The 17,838-nt window shown below is 33.1% G+C and overlaps 1 protein-coding gene across 8 annotated transcripts in view; it reads right to left on the reverse strand.

Annotated features, from left to right (window-relative positions):
* DGKB (diacylglycerol kinase beta) overlaps window positions 1–17,838 on the reverse strand; it is a 703,399-nt gene that overhangs the window by 499,792 nt on the left and 185,769 nt on the right. For all 8 annotated transcript variants that reach the window (XR_007479225.1, XM_049714819.1, XM_004263483.3 and 5 more), the window contains 3 exons: window positions 10,892–10,941; window positions 7,626–7,700; window positions 3,387–3,506 (listed from right to left, as the gene is read on the reverse strand). Coding sequence is in view for 7 of the 8 variants with exons in the window: in XM_049714819.1 (XP_049570776.1) it covers window positions 3,387–3,506; window positions 7,626–7,700; window positions 10,892–10,941 (245 nt within the window). In the remaining variant the exon portion in view is untranslated. The remainder of the gene's footprint in view (window positions 1–3,386; window positions 3,507–7,625; window positions 7,701–10,891; window positions 10,942–17,838) is intronic.

The raw sequence follows: 17,838 nt of genomic DNA on the forward strand, positions 1-17,838 counted from the left end.
TTGGGGGTCAGCAAAACTATGGCCCTTGGGTCAAATATGGCCAGCAAGCTCTTTTGTAAATAAAGTTTTATTGGAACACAGCCCTGCTGTCATTTAGGTGGTGTCTGTGGTGGCTTTTGCACTGTAGTGGCAGAGTCTAGCAGTTGCAACAGAGACCTTATGACCCACAAAGCCTAAACTATTAACTATCTGTCCTTTTACAGGCAAAGTTTGCCAATCACTAGAGCAGAGTTTATTGCTAGATACAGTTATTTAAAAAAGAAAATCATTTTCCTTCAAAATAAGATTTTTTAAAAAAGCAATTCTTCACTGAGATGAATGCTGAAGGAAGAATGAGTAAGTCTCAGGCATAAATTTTTCATTGTAATGAAAATCACATATGCCACCCAAACACTCGATTTTACTTCAGATGTAAGAGACTATACCATTTCATACTGGGTCTCATGAAGTGTGAAGGACTTCTTGTAAGAGAAAGGAAATGACTTCTACTCCCTAGCATTTGATAAAGAATTAGGTTCTGATAAACTACAATTCTGATCCTAGCACCACAATGGGTATTAGGTAAAACAGAGTACTTTAAAAAATTCTGTTGATGGAGAAAAATGAACTACAATAAAATCACAACTGCTCTACCTTACATTTCACGTGAGGACTGCTCTCCCAGGGCAATATTCTTATCTGGGTAATTGGGCTAATACACCACGGTCACTTTCAAATACACTGTGGTATTTAACATGCACTATCAATTAGCATCTACTCCCTGAGCTCATAATTGACAATAGACAAGAATATATAGGACAACATAACAAGACAGGCCTCACAATAAATGGCTGAATTCAACCTAAAGCTTCTAGATTTCCAATCTCATAAGCAAAAGTGGGGGGCGAAGTAGGAGGGAATGACACCATGAATCAAATTCTCTACAGGTAATAACAAAACACATTTACTGCCTACAGAAAAGGAAATAAATCTCAATTACTAAAAAAGGCCCTCATCACTCAGTTGTCATTGTGTCATTACTGGTTTGTAAAACACCTACCATGCCTGGGAATTAAAAAGCTGTTTTTAACAAATAGATGCTCTGATTTGTGATCATAATTACATAGATTTTCCGTTTTATTAAAAGCCAATTTTAAAAACATTATTGACTTATTCTTTTTTTAAGAAGTGAAGAAAATACTCTCAGAATTGTTCTTCACAGGGGAACCATCCAATCTCATATCCAAGTTGATCTACAAATGTTAAATAATGTAGCCCTGCCATCTAGTGGCCATCACTGGGAACACAACTTTGGAACACAGCTTGGGTTTCTTTGAAACCCCGAATCGATTTCTCCTATTAGCTCCAAAAAAAAATCTTTTAACGAAAAACACAAAATATAAATCTAAGAATATGAATATAAAGTAAATTATGTATCATTAACCTGATGGACATTAATGGCGAAGAATTGTCATTCCGTTGAAATAAAGTTACTGCTACACTAGAAACTGATGAGGTACATTGTATTTGTTTAAAATATTTTTAGTTAAATCCACATAGATTTGTGGACTATATTTACCAAAGCTATTTTCATAATTTCACAAATATATGTATTTATGAATAAAACTAAAGAATTTCTAAGTAATATTTTCCAAAAGAAAACATTACTTCAAAATCTTTCTGTGATATTAAAAATATAGATGACTATATCTCCATTTCTGTACTTTCCTGTCCAACTCTCAACTACCAAATGATTTACTTACTTCTTTCATTCTCTCATACAAGAATTTCCATAAATATTTAGAATAAAAACATTTTATCTTTAAAAATATAAAATTCCCTTTGGGAACCATTATCAATAGAATTTCTTGAATAGTCATTTGTCAACTATTTTTCAGTATAGAATATACACCAAACCTTACAAAGTTAACATTTAGTCAGTTTTCTTTCTGTTTTCTCCCAACAGTCTGATTTACATATGCTTTTGACAGAAGGTATATTAAACAATAAACACATATTTATGATACAGAGATATATAGTAAGTTATTGCAAAAGATACTAGGTTATGTATAGTATAAGAACATCAGATACAGGAAGTATTGCTTCATTAATTTGTAAAATGTAGAAATATGTATCTATTAACAATAAGGTCTATATTAACTTTGTTTTAATAAATTATTTACTTTAAGGGTAATTTCCTATTTATCATCTATTAGTAGTTTTTCTTTTCCTTCCTCTGACCATGTCTAAAATCCCATGAGCCTCATGAAGGCTAAGATTAACCTGAATGTAAACGAATTTGAAGATCCAGGTGAACTGGAGACAAATTCTACCATCTGAAACCCATTTATATATTCCCAAACCCATATGTAAATATGTACAAACCTATTTTTATATACTCTCACATGTTTTACAAACACAGACTGCAAGATCTCTTGAGAACTGTCTTTAAAAGAAATTGGTGTCTTGAGTAACTGCGGTATAGTCTTGAATCTGAAAAATCATTATTGCTGGTAACAGGAAGCATGAAAAATGTGGAGGTCAGCAGCAAAGTGGTGGACATTACATTCTTGCATCTCAAAACTCTAAATATTCTGTGTGTCAGGGTGCTCTCCATCAGTAATACTCTTTGAATCTAAGTATAAATTTTACTATACTCATGTTATAGTTAATTCTTATTTATTAAGCTAAGTATAAAAATCTAGCGTTGACTCATTGGATTTTTAAATTAACTATTACTAAAATTCACACGAAGCTGAGGCAGCAAGATTTGGACTCTAAGTCACTATCATATCACATTCTGATCTTATATGGATCTACTTTATTCCCCAAACCACCAGTTTTAAATACCACTGGAGGCAATGATATAAGAGAACTTCGACAGGCTTAGAAGGAAGAACTTTGACAGACTGTTGATATGTAAGGAAAACATTTACACACACACACACACACACCACACACACACGCACACACACGCACACGCACACATATATACTCAACCACCTCTATATATAATTGGCTCCCCCAAGTATGGGTTTGGTTATTAATAAAATAGATCATCTTCATGGGGAGGGGGAGCACAGAATGCAATAATACTGGGATGTTTCTTGCGTTAGATAAAATAAGGTCAATGTTTTCTTTTAACAAGATTGCACTTTAAATAGTGGAAAAAAAGAGAGAGATTATGTATTAAATAATACGTAATACCTAAAAAGAATTAATATATTCGTGGCAAGTATTACTATACAAGGAGTTATTGTCAACTTGTACTGTGACATACGTATTAGAAGCAGGCACTCACTATATACTTAATGGTAGAAAATAGCCAGATGAATTTATAATCAAAATGTGTAAAAGAGAACCCCACTGACTTACCACCAGGCCACCCCCTCTCCGTAAATGCTTACATTTTCTAAGCCCAGGAGCACAAGAAGTGGAATTGTTGTCATGCCTCCTTGAATCCATTCCTCCAGAGAGACTGTTCCATCATGATCATAGTCAATTTCTTCCATCATTTCATGAAGGATCTGGAGAAGAGGAGATGAGGAAAAACTTGAAATAAATCAATAAGATAAGTTTCATATGACACAACAAAGTATTGCACTGAATTGGTTATGATAAACTGTGACCAGCAGCTAAGTAGAGAGTTGAGGTAAATATCTAAATAACTCGGTACCATGTTAATCCTACTGAGCATATAGTAGCTTTGCTATGATTTCAAAACCCTGACTACTTACACTGATCAGCTTTTATAAATAAACGCTTAACTTATTAATATTTTGTCACTGGATGGTACAGCTTAAACAGGAAGGTATCTCTAAGCATGAAAGTGATCTTTAATTGCTTTCTCTAGATTACTTTAAAAAATTCAAATATATGCCAGACAATGACAGACCAAATTAACTTCACGGCAAAGAGCTGAAATAATTCTTCGCTAAGTGGTGTGGGGCAGAGGAATTAAGTTGCTTTTAACTGCCTATCAGAACTTAATGGAGCCAAGAAGTTAAACAATCAAATAATTTTTTGATTAGATTTCTTTTCTAAGGAAGACTTGCACAGAGTGTCCTAAAGTGTTCTCCGCAGTGTCTGTTTGTAATATATTTATCTCTCGGCTGCACAGCGCTAATATTAGCTGTTAATTCGAAGGGTTGTTGTGAGGTCAAAGGTGCTAATACATTATAAGTATCTTTGAAGAGTGTCTAGCGTATATAGTAAGTGTAATATAGGTGTTGTTAGTGTTATATTAGCAGAAATTATATTTGCTAATATATATTACCCAAACATATTACCCCTGGCTGCTGGGAAGGCAAAGTACCTCCCATCTAATGGCACCAAAGTGGCAAACATGGTAGAATGCAGTGAAGGAAGTAACTCACCACATTTATCTAATATGGAGCTTTTAATCAACTTGAAAAAAGAAAGAAGTACAGAGAGCATTAGAAGAAAAATTTGAAAAGGTGCAATAAATGGAATAACTTGATATGTGGACAGAAGTATTATTTGCCTCAACATCCCTGAACTTAGTGGATTGGTGTCTTTCCTCAGCAAGTTTTTGAAAATCAGATCATTTTCCTTCATTGAAACAAACTTATCTATAGGTAGCGGAAAGAGACTCTTTGGAAAAAAGTGATGTTGAAATAATTATTTCATCACACTCAAAATGAAAGACAAGGGAAATCATTTAGAATTGGGCAAAATGGTATAAGGTCTCATTAAAAGGCCCTCCCCCTTGAAGACACTCTGATGAACTAGCAGAAATGAACAAATGAGGAGAGAAGTAAAACACAGAGTGTTTGTTTCAGAGGGCTGATACTTTCACACTGTACTTAATAAATCTAATGGTAGAACCTGGGTTAGTTTTTAAAAACTCCCTTCGAGGGCATCTCAGTCTACCCTGAGCCATCAACCTGAAATGTACAATTCTCTTTAGTTATTATGCAAACTTACCAGGAGTCAGACAACGTGTACAAATGTACACATGTGTTTAAAATGGGGAGAGCTGCTGAGTCATCAGGCAGGATGAGGCAGTTACTATGACAGCAAACAGCCGTCTTTTATCTTTACTCTTTATACTGTCCACAGAAAGGGCAGACTTGTCAGTATGTGTCACAAATGACTAATAATGCTATATAGCTTTTTATTTGTATTTTCCAGTAGGTATTTGTCCTAATTAGACTGCCCAACCACTAACTGTTCCTTCTTTAGAGCATCCAGATCCCTCTTTTCTCAAACCCCCCACCGCCAAATATGGTGATGTGGTGGTGCCTCCTTCTGCGCTCCAAGCTGATTGAAAAAGACCCCCTTCCCTCTATTACTCCAGCGAGGACAAGAGCCTTGATTGATAGGTGAATTATATTCACATGAACATAAAAGTGCATGTATCTTTTACATTTACAATGTTGTGTTTTACATTAACATAACCAGAAAAAGCAGCAGAACTTATGAGTCCTTTGATTTCAGTGAAAATAGTATTAAGATGAATCAAACAGTATTCTTAGAATTAAATACGTTACCATCTACTTTATTATTCCATATGCATACTGCAATTTTGTTAATGATACCCGCCACTCATCATGTGCACAGCATGTGTGTTTCCATGTTCAAAAATAAAAAAAGGAAAAAGAAAAATCAGCTGAGTTAAAACTTGGAAAATCCTAATCCCAGTAAGAAAGGTGCTCTCCCTTTCCATGACATTGCATTGACTTTGTTGTACTTTAACCGCATTAGTTTGCAAAGCAAGGGAAAAGCTATCAGACCTCTCCTATCACATAATCATGCCATTACCTTGCTGTTGACTGCATAAATGTGAATTTATATGGTTAAATAGGCTCTTTGAATTCATACAAAATGTAAACCATTTACATAAAATTGATTTGTATTTACTTAATGTACAATATGCTAAACTTAGTTGGTTTCAAAGAGAAACTAAAATCAATAATATTCTCCCCCAAATATTCCTGTGGCCAAAGTAAAAGTTGCGAATCATGTTTGTTTTAATACACATTTGAATAATGTTGTAGCTTTGGTATAAATCTATTGAAAATAAGAGGTTTTTAATGCTCTTATAGGCATTGTTAGATACTATTTCTTGAAACAATTTGATTAAAGTTTCCTAGCTCAATCTTTAACTAGCTGCAGAGTTTTGGGCAAGTAACTAACATTTTGGGGCCTCCCAGCAAGCCCACTCCTGGGCATATATCCAGACAAAACTATAACTCGAAAAGATATATGCACCCCTATGTTCATAGCAGCACTATTTACAATAGCCAGGACATGGAAGTGACCTAAGTGTCCACCAACAGATGAACGGATAAATAAGATGTGGTACATATATACAATGGAATATTACTCAGACAAAAAAAGAATGAAATAATGCCACTGGAGCAACATGGATGGAGCTACAGATTATAATACTAAGCGAAGTAAGCCTGACAAAGAGACAAATACCATGATATCACTTATATGTGGAATCTAAAATATGACACAAATGAACTTATCTACAAAACAGAAACAGACTCACAGACACAGAGAACAGACTTGTGGTTGTCAAGGGGGAGGTGGGTGGGGAGGGATGGATTGGGAGTTTGGGGTTAGCAGATACAAACTATTATATATAGAATGGATAAACAACAAGGTCCCACTGTATAGCACAGGGGACTATATTCAATATCCTGTGATAAACCAGAATGGAAAAGAATTTGAAAAAGAATGTGTATATATATACACATTCTATATTCCCCAAATGGGAATATAGTTTTTTTTATATATATATATATATATATATATATATATATATATATATATATATATATATATATATATATAACTGAATCACTTTGCTGTACAGTAGAAATTAACACAACATTGTAAAGCAACTATACTTTAATAAAATAAATGAAAAAAAATTGGGGGTCTCAATTTCCTCATCTGTAAAATGAATAAAATAGTAGTATCTACCTTGTAGAGTTATGAGCCTTAAATAACACATATGCAAAGATAACAGTGCACTGTGCATAGTAAACCATCATTAGTGTCTTCTTAATCGCCTTCATCCTCTTTTAGATTGAATATTTTAGCTATTTCCATATAAGGAAAATCATGGCGATCATAAAAAACATGTCAGTTCTGACTTTTTTGTGGCATGGTATGACCTTAGCAGTGTCATCAGCAGCTTCTGTTCACCTACACCTATATTAGACTACCATGCAAATTAATTTCCATGTGGAAGAAAAGCAAAAGTTATTATTACTAAGGGCTTCAGAAAACCACATATACTTTTTCTTGTTCAGAATCCACTTCAGCTATTGATTAGAAATAGTAATTCAGAGTTATCAAAAGACATATACACACTATTATATATAAAATAGAAAACTAATAAGGACCTACTGTATAGCACAGGGAACTCTACTCAATACTCTGTAATGACCTATATGGGAAAAGAATCTAACAAAGAGTGGATACATGTATACGTATAACTGATGCACTTTGCTGTACACCTGAAACTAACACAACATTGTAAATCAACTATACTCCAATAAAAAATTTTTAAAAATCAAATGCCAGTAATATATTAGGATTGCAAAAAAGATGAAAGAGAAAGGGGTCTTCTAGAATGTAGCCAACAGTTAAATCATTCCTATACCTACTGGATTAAGTTCAGTGACGTCCCATTCAAGGTACTCTGCCACATGCATCATCTGACTGATGATATTTTCTAGTTCCTGGAGGAGAGGGAAGGGGAGGGGAGGGAGGGAAGGAAGGAGAGGGAAAATGAATACAAGGTCTTAGTAAGTTCTTCAACTTTGACTTACAGGAATTGATTTGTTCAACATGTAGCTCAAAAACTAAAGGAGTGAGATGATTAATTTTATATAAAAAGTAAACATATACCTCTGCATTTTAAAGGCCTACTTAACTATACATAAAAGAAGAGTCTAAATATACATTCCTTGGTACTTTGTCTAGAAACCTTCACCAGGAGAGGGCACAACTATACAAAGAAAGGTTTTCTTCCAGGAGAAGATTTTTAAGAAAATTTTTGTTTGGAAAGCAGCATCTGATGAAAGTAGGAGCCTGCATATTTTCACAAAAAGCTGTGATTTTTAAGTACTGAGTATCCTGACCCCACAGCTTGAAAACAGGTGTGGAAGGGTGGTGGGAGGAAGGGTTTGAGGGCAGCTGAGAGTTTTATTTTTATTCTGATACACTGAGAACGTATACTGACGGTTCTAGCCATTTACTGGTAAAATTTGCTCTGCTAGAGGTGTGTTCAGGTTAAGGTTTGGAGGCTAAGTGCATGCAGAGTTTATTTTATGAGGGGATAGAATTTTAGTTTGAATATTCACATTCTTCTGCTCAACGTCAACTCTTTGAAGAACTGCTGGTTAATATATATGCCTTGGCTAAATAAATTATAACATTTTTTCATACCGATTTATTTAATGTTTTAATTTTTCTGTATCTTCAGAAAAGATTAAACATACTTTGTGAATGCCAATAATTTTAAGGGTAGTCCGTCCATGACAATTAAAAGCGGTATTTCATAGTACGATAATGTAAAATATAAGAAATATAAAGAATAAGGCTTGAAAGTATATTAATAAAATTTATTCTACTAAAACCTCTGATCTAATGTACGTGGTATGCATAAAATGAAGAAGAAAATATAGTAAAAGAGGGGTTTTTTTTGGGGGGGATTCATGGATCCCTCTGAGAAGCTGATGAAAGCTACACTCTCTCTCTCCAAAAATATATATATGAAATCATGAAAATGTTATATAACACAGGTCATCCCAGAAACAATGCAAATATAAATGTGTTTATTACAGATGTGAAAAATTTTAAACACTAATCCCTTGCAATTAGAGGCTAGAATTGTGTGTGTGTGTGTGTGTGTGTGTGTGTGTAACTAATCTTCCAGTTACTTTATCTTTGCTTATATATGCCTTAATGGTTTGGAACCGTTAAAGTCTCTGGATATGTTTGGAGGAACAGAAACTATTTTTGGTGGACTATTGTGTACACATGTGGTACTAGATAAGTCATCTAACCTCTCTAAGTTTCCTCAACAGTAAAATGGGTATTCTAATAGTACCTAGTTCACAGAGTTGCTACCAAGATTAAATATGCTGTTCTATGAAATACATTTATCTTATCTGGCACAAGTGATCAATAAACATTAACTAGCATTATTAGACATACTGGTCATTTCTCAAAGTATTAATTTTCTTCTGTTGTGTCTCCAGTATATGAACATAGCCTTTAAATTTCAAAGACAAATGATATCAGAAGGTGCGCTTCCTACCTGACAATGAAGGAAATATCCTGGGGTAGTAAGTTATATGGAGAAAATCACAGAAATTAAATCCAGACCTTTATTTTAAAAAAGACTAATTTAATCATAAACAAACTTATTTATCCTCAGCTCATTGTTTAATATTGGGAATATAGTTATAAATATTGCTAGTAATCTACTATATGTTAACCAAAAAATGGCCAGAGACCAAGAACAGCATTTGACTAAATTTTCTACTCAGCTGCCAACCCATGGCTAAGAGCCTAGTAAAGAAACATTGTTTTAATTTAATTAAAAAGAAAAAGAAAACAAATCTGCATTAAAAATATAATTTGCATTAGTGTAGTCAGAAACGCTACAATAAGCATATTGACATATGTAGTAGAAATCTAAACTTCTAGCCGTGAAATGCTACCAGAAAATGAGCAAATGTATCATGTTGCTTAATATTCCTAAGTGGAAAACTGAACACTACTAGGCACTTAAAAATAACAGCATTTGAAAAATTAGAAAGACCCTAACATAAGAAATCCCACAATCACAGCTCAATTCAGATTGGTGGTCATTTCCTAGAGTAAGAATTATATATTTGTATCTCTCTCTGGAGAAACGAATGCACCATTATCCTACTCAGTGTTACATAAATATGTCTCTAACTTCACTGCTTTGCTTGTAACAGTCTGTTTGAGTTCTGCCATAGAGAGACGTATCAGATGATGAGAGAAACTCATTATCAGAAATAATGTTTATTTTAATCAATATTAAATATATCAAAACATTTGTTTTTACATGTACCTATGTACTTCAAAATTTCCATAATGTGACACTTACTCTTTGGTTAATATTCTTATATTACCTTCATAGAACAGGACATGATATAATATACAAAATGTTAAATAGAAAATACATCATTGGTGGAAACTGAGATGGATATATTCAGGAGGCCCTGATTTGAGAACTAAGAGTCTAACTTCTCCTCTGAAAATTGTCAATGATTTGCATATACTACAAATAAAATAAACATTTAATTATTACTTTCTGTGAGATGGTATTTTTCTTCTATTGATTTTTATGAGTAAAATTATAGATAGAGTGCAAGTTGGATTTAAAATCAGATGAGAAGGGAAGTTTGCCAAAGCAGTTTTAAATATAATTACCCATTTCATCAACATATGTGAGTAACAGTACTTAAAAAGTGGGAAAATAATAAAATGATTGAATCAACTTCGTAATTCCTTTAAATTCTACCTGTATTCTTGATATTTTCCTATATATGTATATATATATATATATACACACACATACACACATTTTTTTTCTTTTTAGATCAATGGTCTCATCTTTCTCTTATATTTTATTCAGACAGGGTTGAAGTCTTTTTTATCTTTCTGTACATAAAAAGTCACTTTTTTGTAGTAAAATTATTCAATAGAACAACTGTAATCCTAACAGTTTCCTCAGATCACTTGCTTTCAAAAAGTCAGATGATAAAAATGCTGTGTGAGTGCATGGAAATTATATTGAATCTTCTGTGGTAATAGCTATAAATTTATTCATTGCATTTTTCAGAACAAACTACTTTGAAATTTTCACAGAAAATTTGAAGAAAAAAATTACCGAGCTGTCCAGGAAGCCATTTCCATCCGTGTCATAGAGGCGAAACATAACTAGAAATAAAAGAGGTGTTGAAAAAAAGATTATAGGTGAGTAAGATCAATGCTAGAATAAGGCATATTCTTTAAAATTTATTTTCTGTCAAAAACAAATACTACTAAATCCCTCCCCTCCTCAAAGCAATTGATTTTGGGATCATTTCTCAAGCTTAAAGATGAATTAATCATTAATAAAAATACTGGATATCAGATATAAATTCTACCAATTTTTGTTATATAGCTAGAAAACACTAAAAAGTGCTATTGTTTGTTCAAATTTGTATTACAAGATAATTAAATGGAAATTCAAAATAACAGAAGAGAAGGAATTCAGACATTCAGAGTCTGAATATTAAAGGACAGAGTGGATAAGAAGAAATAACTAATTCAGAGGTCTGGAAATCAATTATAATTTGGAATCTACCATCCACTGTTCTGTGAGCTTAGTCAAACGCTGTTTTCTTATCTATAAAATAAGGATAATCACCCTGTCATAAGACACACATTTGTTAGGGATAGGGGTTAAGAGCTACAAACGACTATGCATAAAATAAGCTATAAGGATATACTGTACAAGACAGAAATATAGCCAATATTTTATAATAATTATAAATGGCGTATAATCTTTAAAAACTGTGAATCACTATGTTGCACATCTGAAACTTACATAATGTTGTAAGTCAGCTGGATATATGTATATGTATAACTGATTCACTTTGCTGTACACCTGAAACTAACACAACATTGTAAATCAACTATACTTCAATGAAAATTTAAAAAAAAAAGACACATTTGTTGTGAAAGTGAGATGATACACACAAAGGTGTATCAAAAGCTGTAGGTCACTACACAAATATAAGCCATTGTTTTGATTAATCCTTAAGTAGTATGGGAAAGGAAAAATTAGTGCAAAATAAGGGAATTTTCCTGATAGGGGATGCAAAGACATAAATGGCATTATTATCATGGGTATAATGGTGTATTTGTTTAAATCGGAGATGTAGTTTCATAGGGTAACCACTCTTTGAACTAATCAAATGAGGAAAAAGACACTATTGGCTCTGTGCTAGGGAGCTCAGGAAAGCAGGATGGCAGAGGTCCATGCCTGGCCTGAGGATTCCCTTGTATAATTCACACACCACCAGGAGACTACAGAAGAGGCTGCAGGTGCCGTTTTGAGATAAACAGAGAAGAATGACACAGCTGTAAAAATAGAGGAGTGGAAATGAGGGTTTGTGTTGGGTTTGTATAATTTCCTGGAGAGTCTTGATGTCTGAAGTCTATAATATCAACCAAAGACATTGACAACTAGGAGACATAATTATGCAATGACCTTAATCTGTAACTCATTGTTATTTTTATATTTAAAAATAAGTATTATATTTCAAAAATTCTAAGATATTTATAAGATGCAAAACTAGTCTGCACATCACTAAAAGGAAAAAAATGCTGCCAATCTAGCTAACGTGTTCTATTCACTGTAAAATGGAAACAGACTTTAAAGATGTTGAAATGTAAGTGGAAATGTATACCTATTGAATTAAAGGATAGAATGTTAGGTTTGCTAAAGAATGTAAATATCTTGATTTGCAAACCATGATAACTGTTCTCTGTTATATATTAAATGAGAATAAAATTCAGAAAGAAAGAAACAAACAAACAAAAAAACTTACCACAACATGGATACTAAGCATTTCAAGATTTTCTAGTATAGCATAAAATGGTAAAAATACCTTTTTAAGTGGCAAAAATTCATACACCATTCAGAGAAGGGGTTAAGTACCAGCAACAAGGCAAGGACTTCCAAAACCTAACTATATTTTAGAATGAGGGATGCTTGTGACTCTGTTAATCCTTATTGGAGTAAATGACTGCTAAACCATTTCATACAGCTCAGGTATATGGACATTTACCTATGTCTACTGGTAAATCTTGTTGGAAACATGAGCTCAAAGACGTACACACAAGTGGGGTGGGTGTGTGGTACCTGTCATTCATTTTGGGCAGCATCTGAAACATCTTCCTAAATCCTGAAAGCCAGACTTTATAAAGCACAATAACAGATGAAAGGCCAGATACCTTCCTTTACTAGCCTGACTTGAAAATAGGGTTTGCACATGACCCAGCCTCTACCAATCAGAAGCACAAGCCCAGATGATTAATCAGATGCTAGTGACCCAAGAAAAAAGGGGCTTCACAGAATCCATGCTGATGAGAGGCAGCAGCAACAGCAGTAATTGAAGAAAGGGGTGTGTGGCAGGGGTGGTAGCACCGAAAGGTGCTCTGTCTGTCCACAAAGAAGCAGTGATGGGTTGTCATACGTATAAGAAAAGAGTTATTAAAACTATCTTTACTTACAAATGATATGTTTGTACCATCAGAAAATTCTATTGAATCATCAAAAAGAATTGGAACGTATATGTATACATATTTCATATATATGTAAGAATTTACATTATGTATATACGTATTAGAACTTATGTAACTGATATGTTATCTATATCTTATTATTAGAACATATATCATATGTATTATATCTTATATTAGAACTTATATAACTATATAATTAGATCTTATATAACATATAGGTTATATGTTTTATATTAGAAATTATATAATGTATAAATATTAAGACATATGTTTATATATAAATATACATAAGTATATGTATTTAGTGATATGGTCAGATTAAAAAGTCAGTTGCAGTTTTACATACTAGTGAAGAACAATTAGAAAATGAAACATATCATTTACAATAACATCCAAAAACCTAAATATATAAGATAAATTTATCAAGAGTTGGACAAGACCTCTGTGCAAAAAATATAAAACTTCACCAAGAAAAATTATAGAAAACCTATATAAATGAAAAGATGTATTATGTTCATGAATTGGAAGATTCAATATCATTAAAATGTAAATTCTCCACAGATTGTTCTATATAACAGATACAATCTCAATAAAAATACCAGTAGCTTTGTTTTAAATATTAACATGGCTGATTCTAAAACTTACATAAAAATAAAAAAGACTTACAATACCCCAAACAACCCTGAAAAGGGAGAACACATCAGAAGAATTTACATGACCTGACTTCAAGAGTTGCTAAAGATCAAGTGAATCAAGATAGTGACATGCTGACTAAGGGCTACACAACGGAACAATGGGAAATAGGAATATAGATAGAGATCCACACACTTATGGTCAACAGGGACAAAAGCAATTCAATGAGATAAGAAACGTCTTTTCAAAAAATGATGATGGAACAGTTGGATGGATATTCATATAAAAAAAAGTACCTTGACCCTTACTTCACACCAAACATGAACATTAGGTCTAACTGAATTTTAACTTTAAAACTAAAAATTTTTGAAACTAAACTTTAACATTAAAGCAGCGCTATAAACCTTCTGAAAGAAAATACAGGACAATATCTTCATAACCTCAACATAAGCCAATATGAACCATCAAAGATTTTTAAAAAATAGGTAAATTAAACTTCATCAAAATTGGAACTTCTGCTCATCAAAAAGAAAAAAAGAAGACTATTAAGAAAATAAATAAGCCAGCTGCAGATTTGAAAAAAATTTTTCAGAACACATATATCTAACAAAGGACTTGTTTCTACAATGTATGAGCAAACCCTAGCTCAGTAATAAAATAGCAAACAACCCAATTAGTAAAGAGGCAAAAAATCGAACAGATGCTTCAAAAATGGAAGAGAGGTGAGTAGTCAGTCATAACAAAGTACTCAACATCATCAATCGTAAAGAAAATGGAAATTTAAACCACAATTAGAGACCATCATATGCCTTCTAAAAAGACTCCAGAATTCAAGTTTTTTCCCCAAGACCAGTCTACCAAAGCTGCTTACCTTCTCAGCCTCTTAGGTGCCTAAGAATTTACAGTTTAAAAATACTGGCAAAAGCCTGGCTCCCCGCTCCCAGAAATTTAACCCACAAATCCAACTTGCCTTGAAAATTTCCTAAAATTTACAAACAGATTTTTTTAAAAAAAATATTGAGTTTAAATGTTCTAGTTGTTTCTAGCAGAAAAGTTGGTCTGAGAACACTTTACTGTTGTATGAAGTAGAAGCCCTAGTATATTTTTATATTAATTTCTACACACATTAACAGGAGTTAATGTCTGTCTATAAATCCTGTCTAATTCACCAAGGAACAAAGTTGGAGAACTTTAAGTTCTAGTTAATAATTATAGCAATAATAAAAACAGTATACATATATTGAGCACTAAGTATCTTGTAGTCTAAATCTCACCAATTATAAATCAATGATAAAACTTTCCTTTGATTCCGATGTGAGAGAGGAATTCTAGAACTTTTATTTTCAGAGGTAAGTCTACTTTCCTAATTTAAAATTGTAGTGGGGTCATGCAAAACAAGAAATATTGAACACACATAGTTACATTGCCTTTCTATTGAAGGTCCACTACAGTAACAGTAAGGGATGAAACAGGCATAAACCCACAAGTACAAAGAAAACGTGAGAGGAGACAAGAAAAATAAAATTTTAGAAGCTGGAAAACACATGGTGTCTGATGTAGAAACCTGAGAAATATAGACGTAAACTGGTGGTAAAGAGGAGGCGCAGATTCACACAGTAAAGGAAACATAATCTTCATGAAAAGAAATTAAACCTTTAAACACTACCCCTCACGGCTTGCACCTGAGGGTATGCCAGCCCTCTACCTTAAAGAAGACTGGATCTTTGAGCTTTATAGCAGTCAAGCCACAGGGACTCTGAGTTCAGGGTACTCAGGCATTCTGATGGTAGGGGTCCAATACCAAAGAGTGTAATCATGTGAAAATGGATATACTGAACATTGAGAAATGTAAGTCCCCTTGCTCATCTCTAATGAGTCAGACTTAAACCTCATCTACCCACCCACCTACCCACAATCACCAAGTAGTTGTTTCAAAACAAAGTAATTTGGAAGAAACCAGCAAAGCAGGGAGAGGGGAACCTAATAAATAAGAGGAAAGATTCAATCCATAAATAAGAATAATAGCAAATAAGGATGGTGCCGACAACAAAAAGGATTCTCTGTGAAGTGAAAATTATACTAGAAAGAGTAAAAAAAAAAAAAAAAAAGTCATCCTAGATGTAGAAGATGTACCAGATGTCAAACGAAAGACATAAAAGAAAAGAAGTTGGAAAACAGGAAAATTAAAAAATATAATAAGTCAAAGTTCTGTCATGGAGTTTGAACATCTAAAAATAGTGATTTCAGAAAGACTGAACAAGTAAAATAAAGGAGAAGGTAACTAACAATGAGAAGATGAAGGAATAGATGGAGAGCACAAGTTTCCAACCAGAATTTATGGTGGAGGATTTAGGAATTAATTAGTTATATAGGAATAAAGAAACTAATCAAATAAAGAGAAAAAAAAGGCAGTTATTAACACCACAGAAAATAAAAATTGTTTGGCTTGGTAAGCCTATAGAACCTTTCCCTTTTAAAAGCATATCTGAATAATACTGATAAAATTAATAGTGATCCTCAAACATTATAATAAGACTATTTTTTCCTTAGAATTTAAAAGTAAAGTTAGTCTCCAAGGTCAAATGAATCATTGAACAAAGAGGTTTTATTTTTAAAACCAACATATAAGGATATAGATTTTTAGGTGCAAAAATAATTTAAGCCCAATATTAAAATTATTCTGTCAACATGATAGATTCCAAAGGTGGGTACCTCTTAAAAACTTACAAACCAGTTTAACCCACATTTTTTCTATTTTTATGCTCATGCAATTACACTTTATATAGAAACAATTATGTGCCCACACATGAATTTGGTTAAAAGCTCAAAGGAAAGGCACATTACACAATATGAGGGTAATTCTTTGTATCTAGAATTTGTTTCTTTTCCAAAAGATGTGCAAGTTTTTAATCTATTTTCCCATAGAATATGTTTTTGTACTTTGTATAATATGTTATTGATATGAAAATATTATTATGGAAATTGTTTTTAAAGATTATAAAGTATATATTTTAAAAAGCATTTAAGCCAGAATTTGTTTAACTCACAATTTTTTACTGTTTTATGTATTTCAAGACCTATCTAATAAACCACAAGGGCAGAGGTGAAAATCATTTGTTTGGAGTTTTTTTACATCTAATATAATGGTGTTATACTTTCTTCTTTTCTCCACAAAAGAAACAACAGGGCTTCCCTGGTGGCGCAGTGGTTGAGAGTCCGCCTGCCGATGCAGGGAACATGGGTTCGTGCCCCGGTCCGGGAGGATCCCACATGCCGCGGAGCGGCTGGGTCCGTGAGCCATGGTCGCTGAGCCTGCGCGTCCGGAGCCTGTGCTCCGCAACGGGAGAGGCAATAGCGAGAGGCCCGCGTACCGAAAAAAAAAAAAAAAAAAAAAAGAAACAATAATCTAAACAAGGAAAGGCAGCTTTTCAAAATAAAAAGGGCACCTATACAGCAGGTCAGAAATCATACATTTTAGTCACAGATAGCTAAACTGGTGGTGTAATTAATAACCAGTCTCTCTGGGCTTTAAATGTTTCATTGACAATATAGGAAGGTTAACTAGATGATATTTGAGGACTTTTCAATATTAAATTTCAGTGGTTCTAAGATTAATACTAGACAGAGCCGTAACTTTAACATACAGGGTAGTCCTCATTTTCTGCATGTCAATTGTGTATTTTTCTGGACATTTTCCTATTGATTTCTTTTTAGTGATATATTTTCAGTAACTGTAAGCTAACTTAAAGTTATTCTAGCTAAGTCATTAATAATTTGATAAACTCTAATCCCAATGTGAATGCCACATTTATACTTTTAAATAAAAGTATAAATTTAGTACTATTTGATGCCTTCAATAATTCACCTTATCTTCCTCTTGTCAAGCACCCATAGACTTCAATACAGTTC

The sequence above is a fragment of the Orcinus orca genome, chromosome 9, assembly GCF_937001465.1.
Source record: "Orcinus orca chromosome 9, mOrcOrc1.1, whole genome shotgun sequence".
NCBI lineage: Eukaryota > Metazoa > Chordata > Mammalia > Artiodactyla > Delphinidae > Orcinus > Orcinus orca.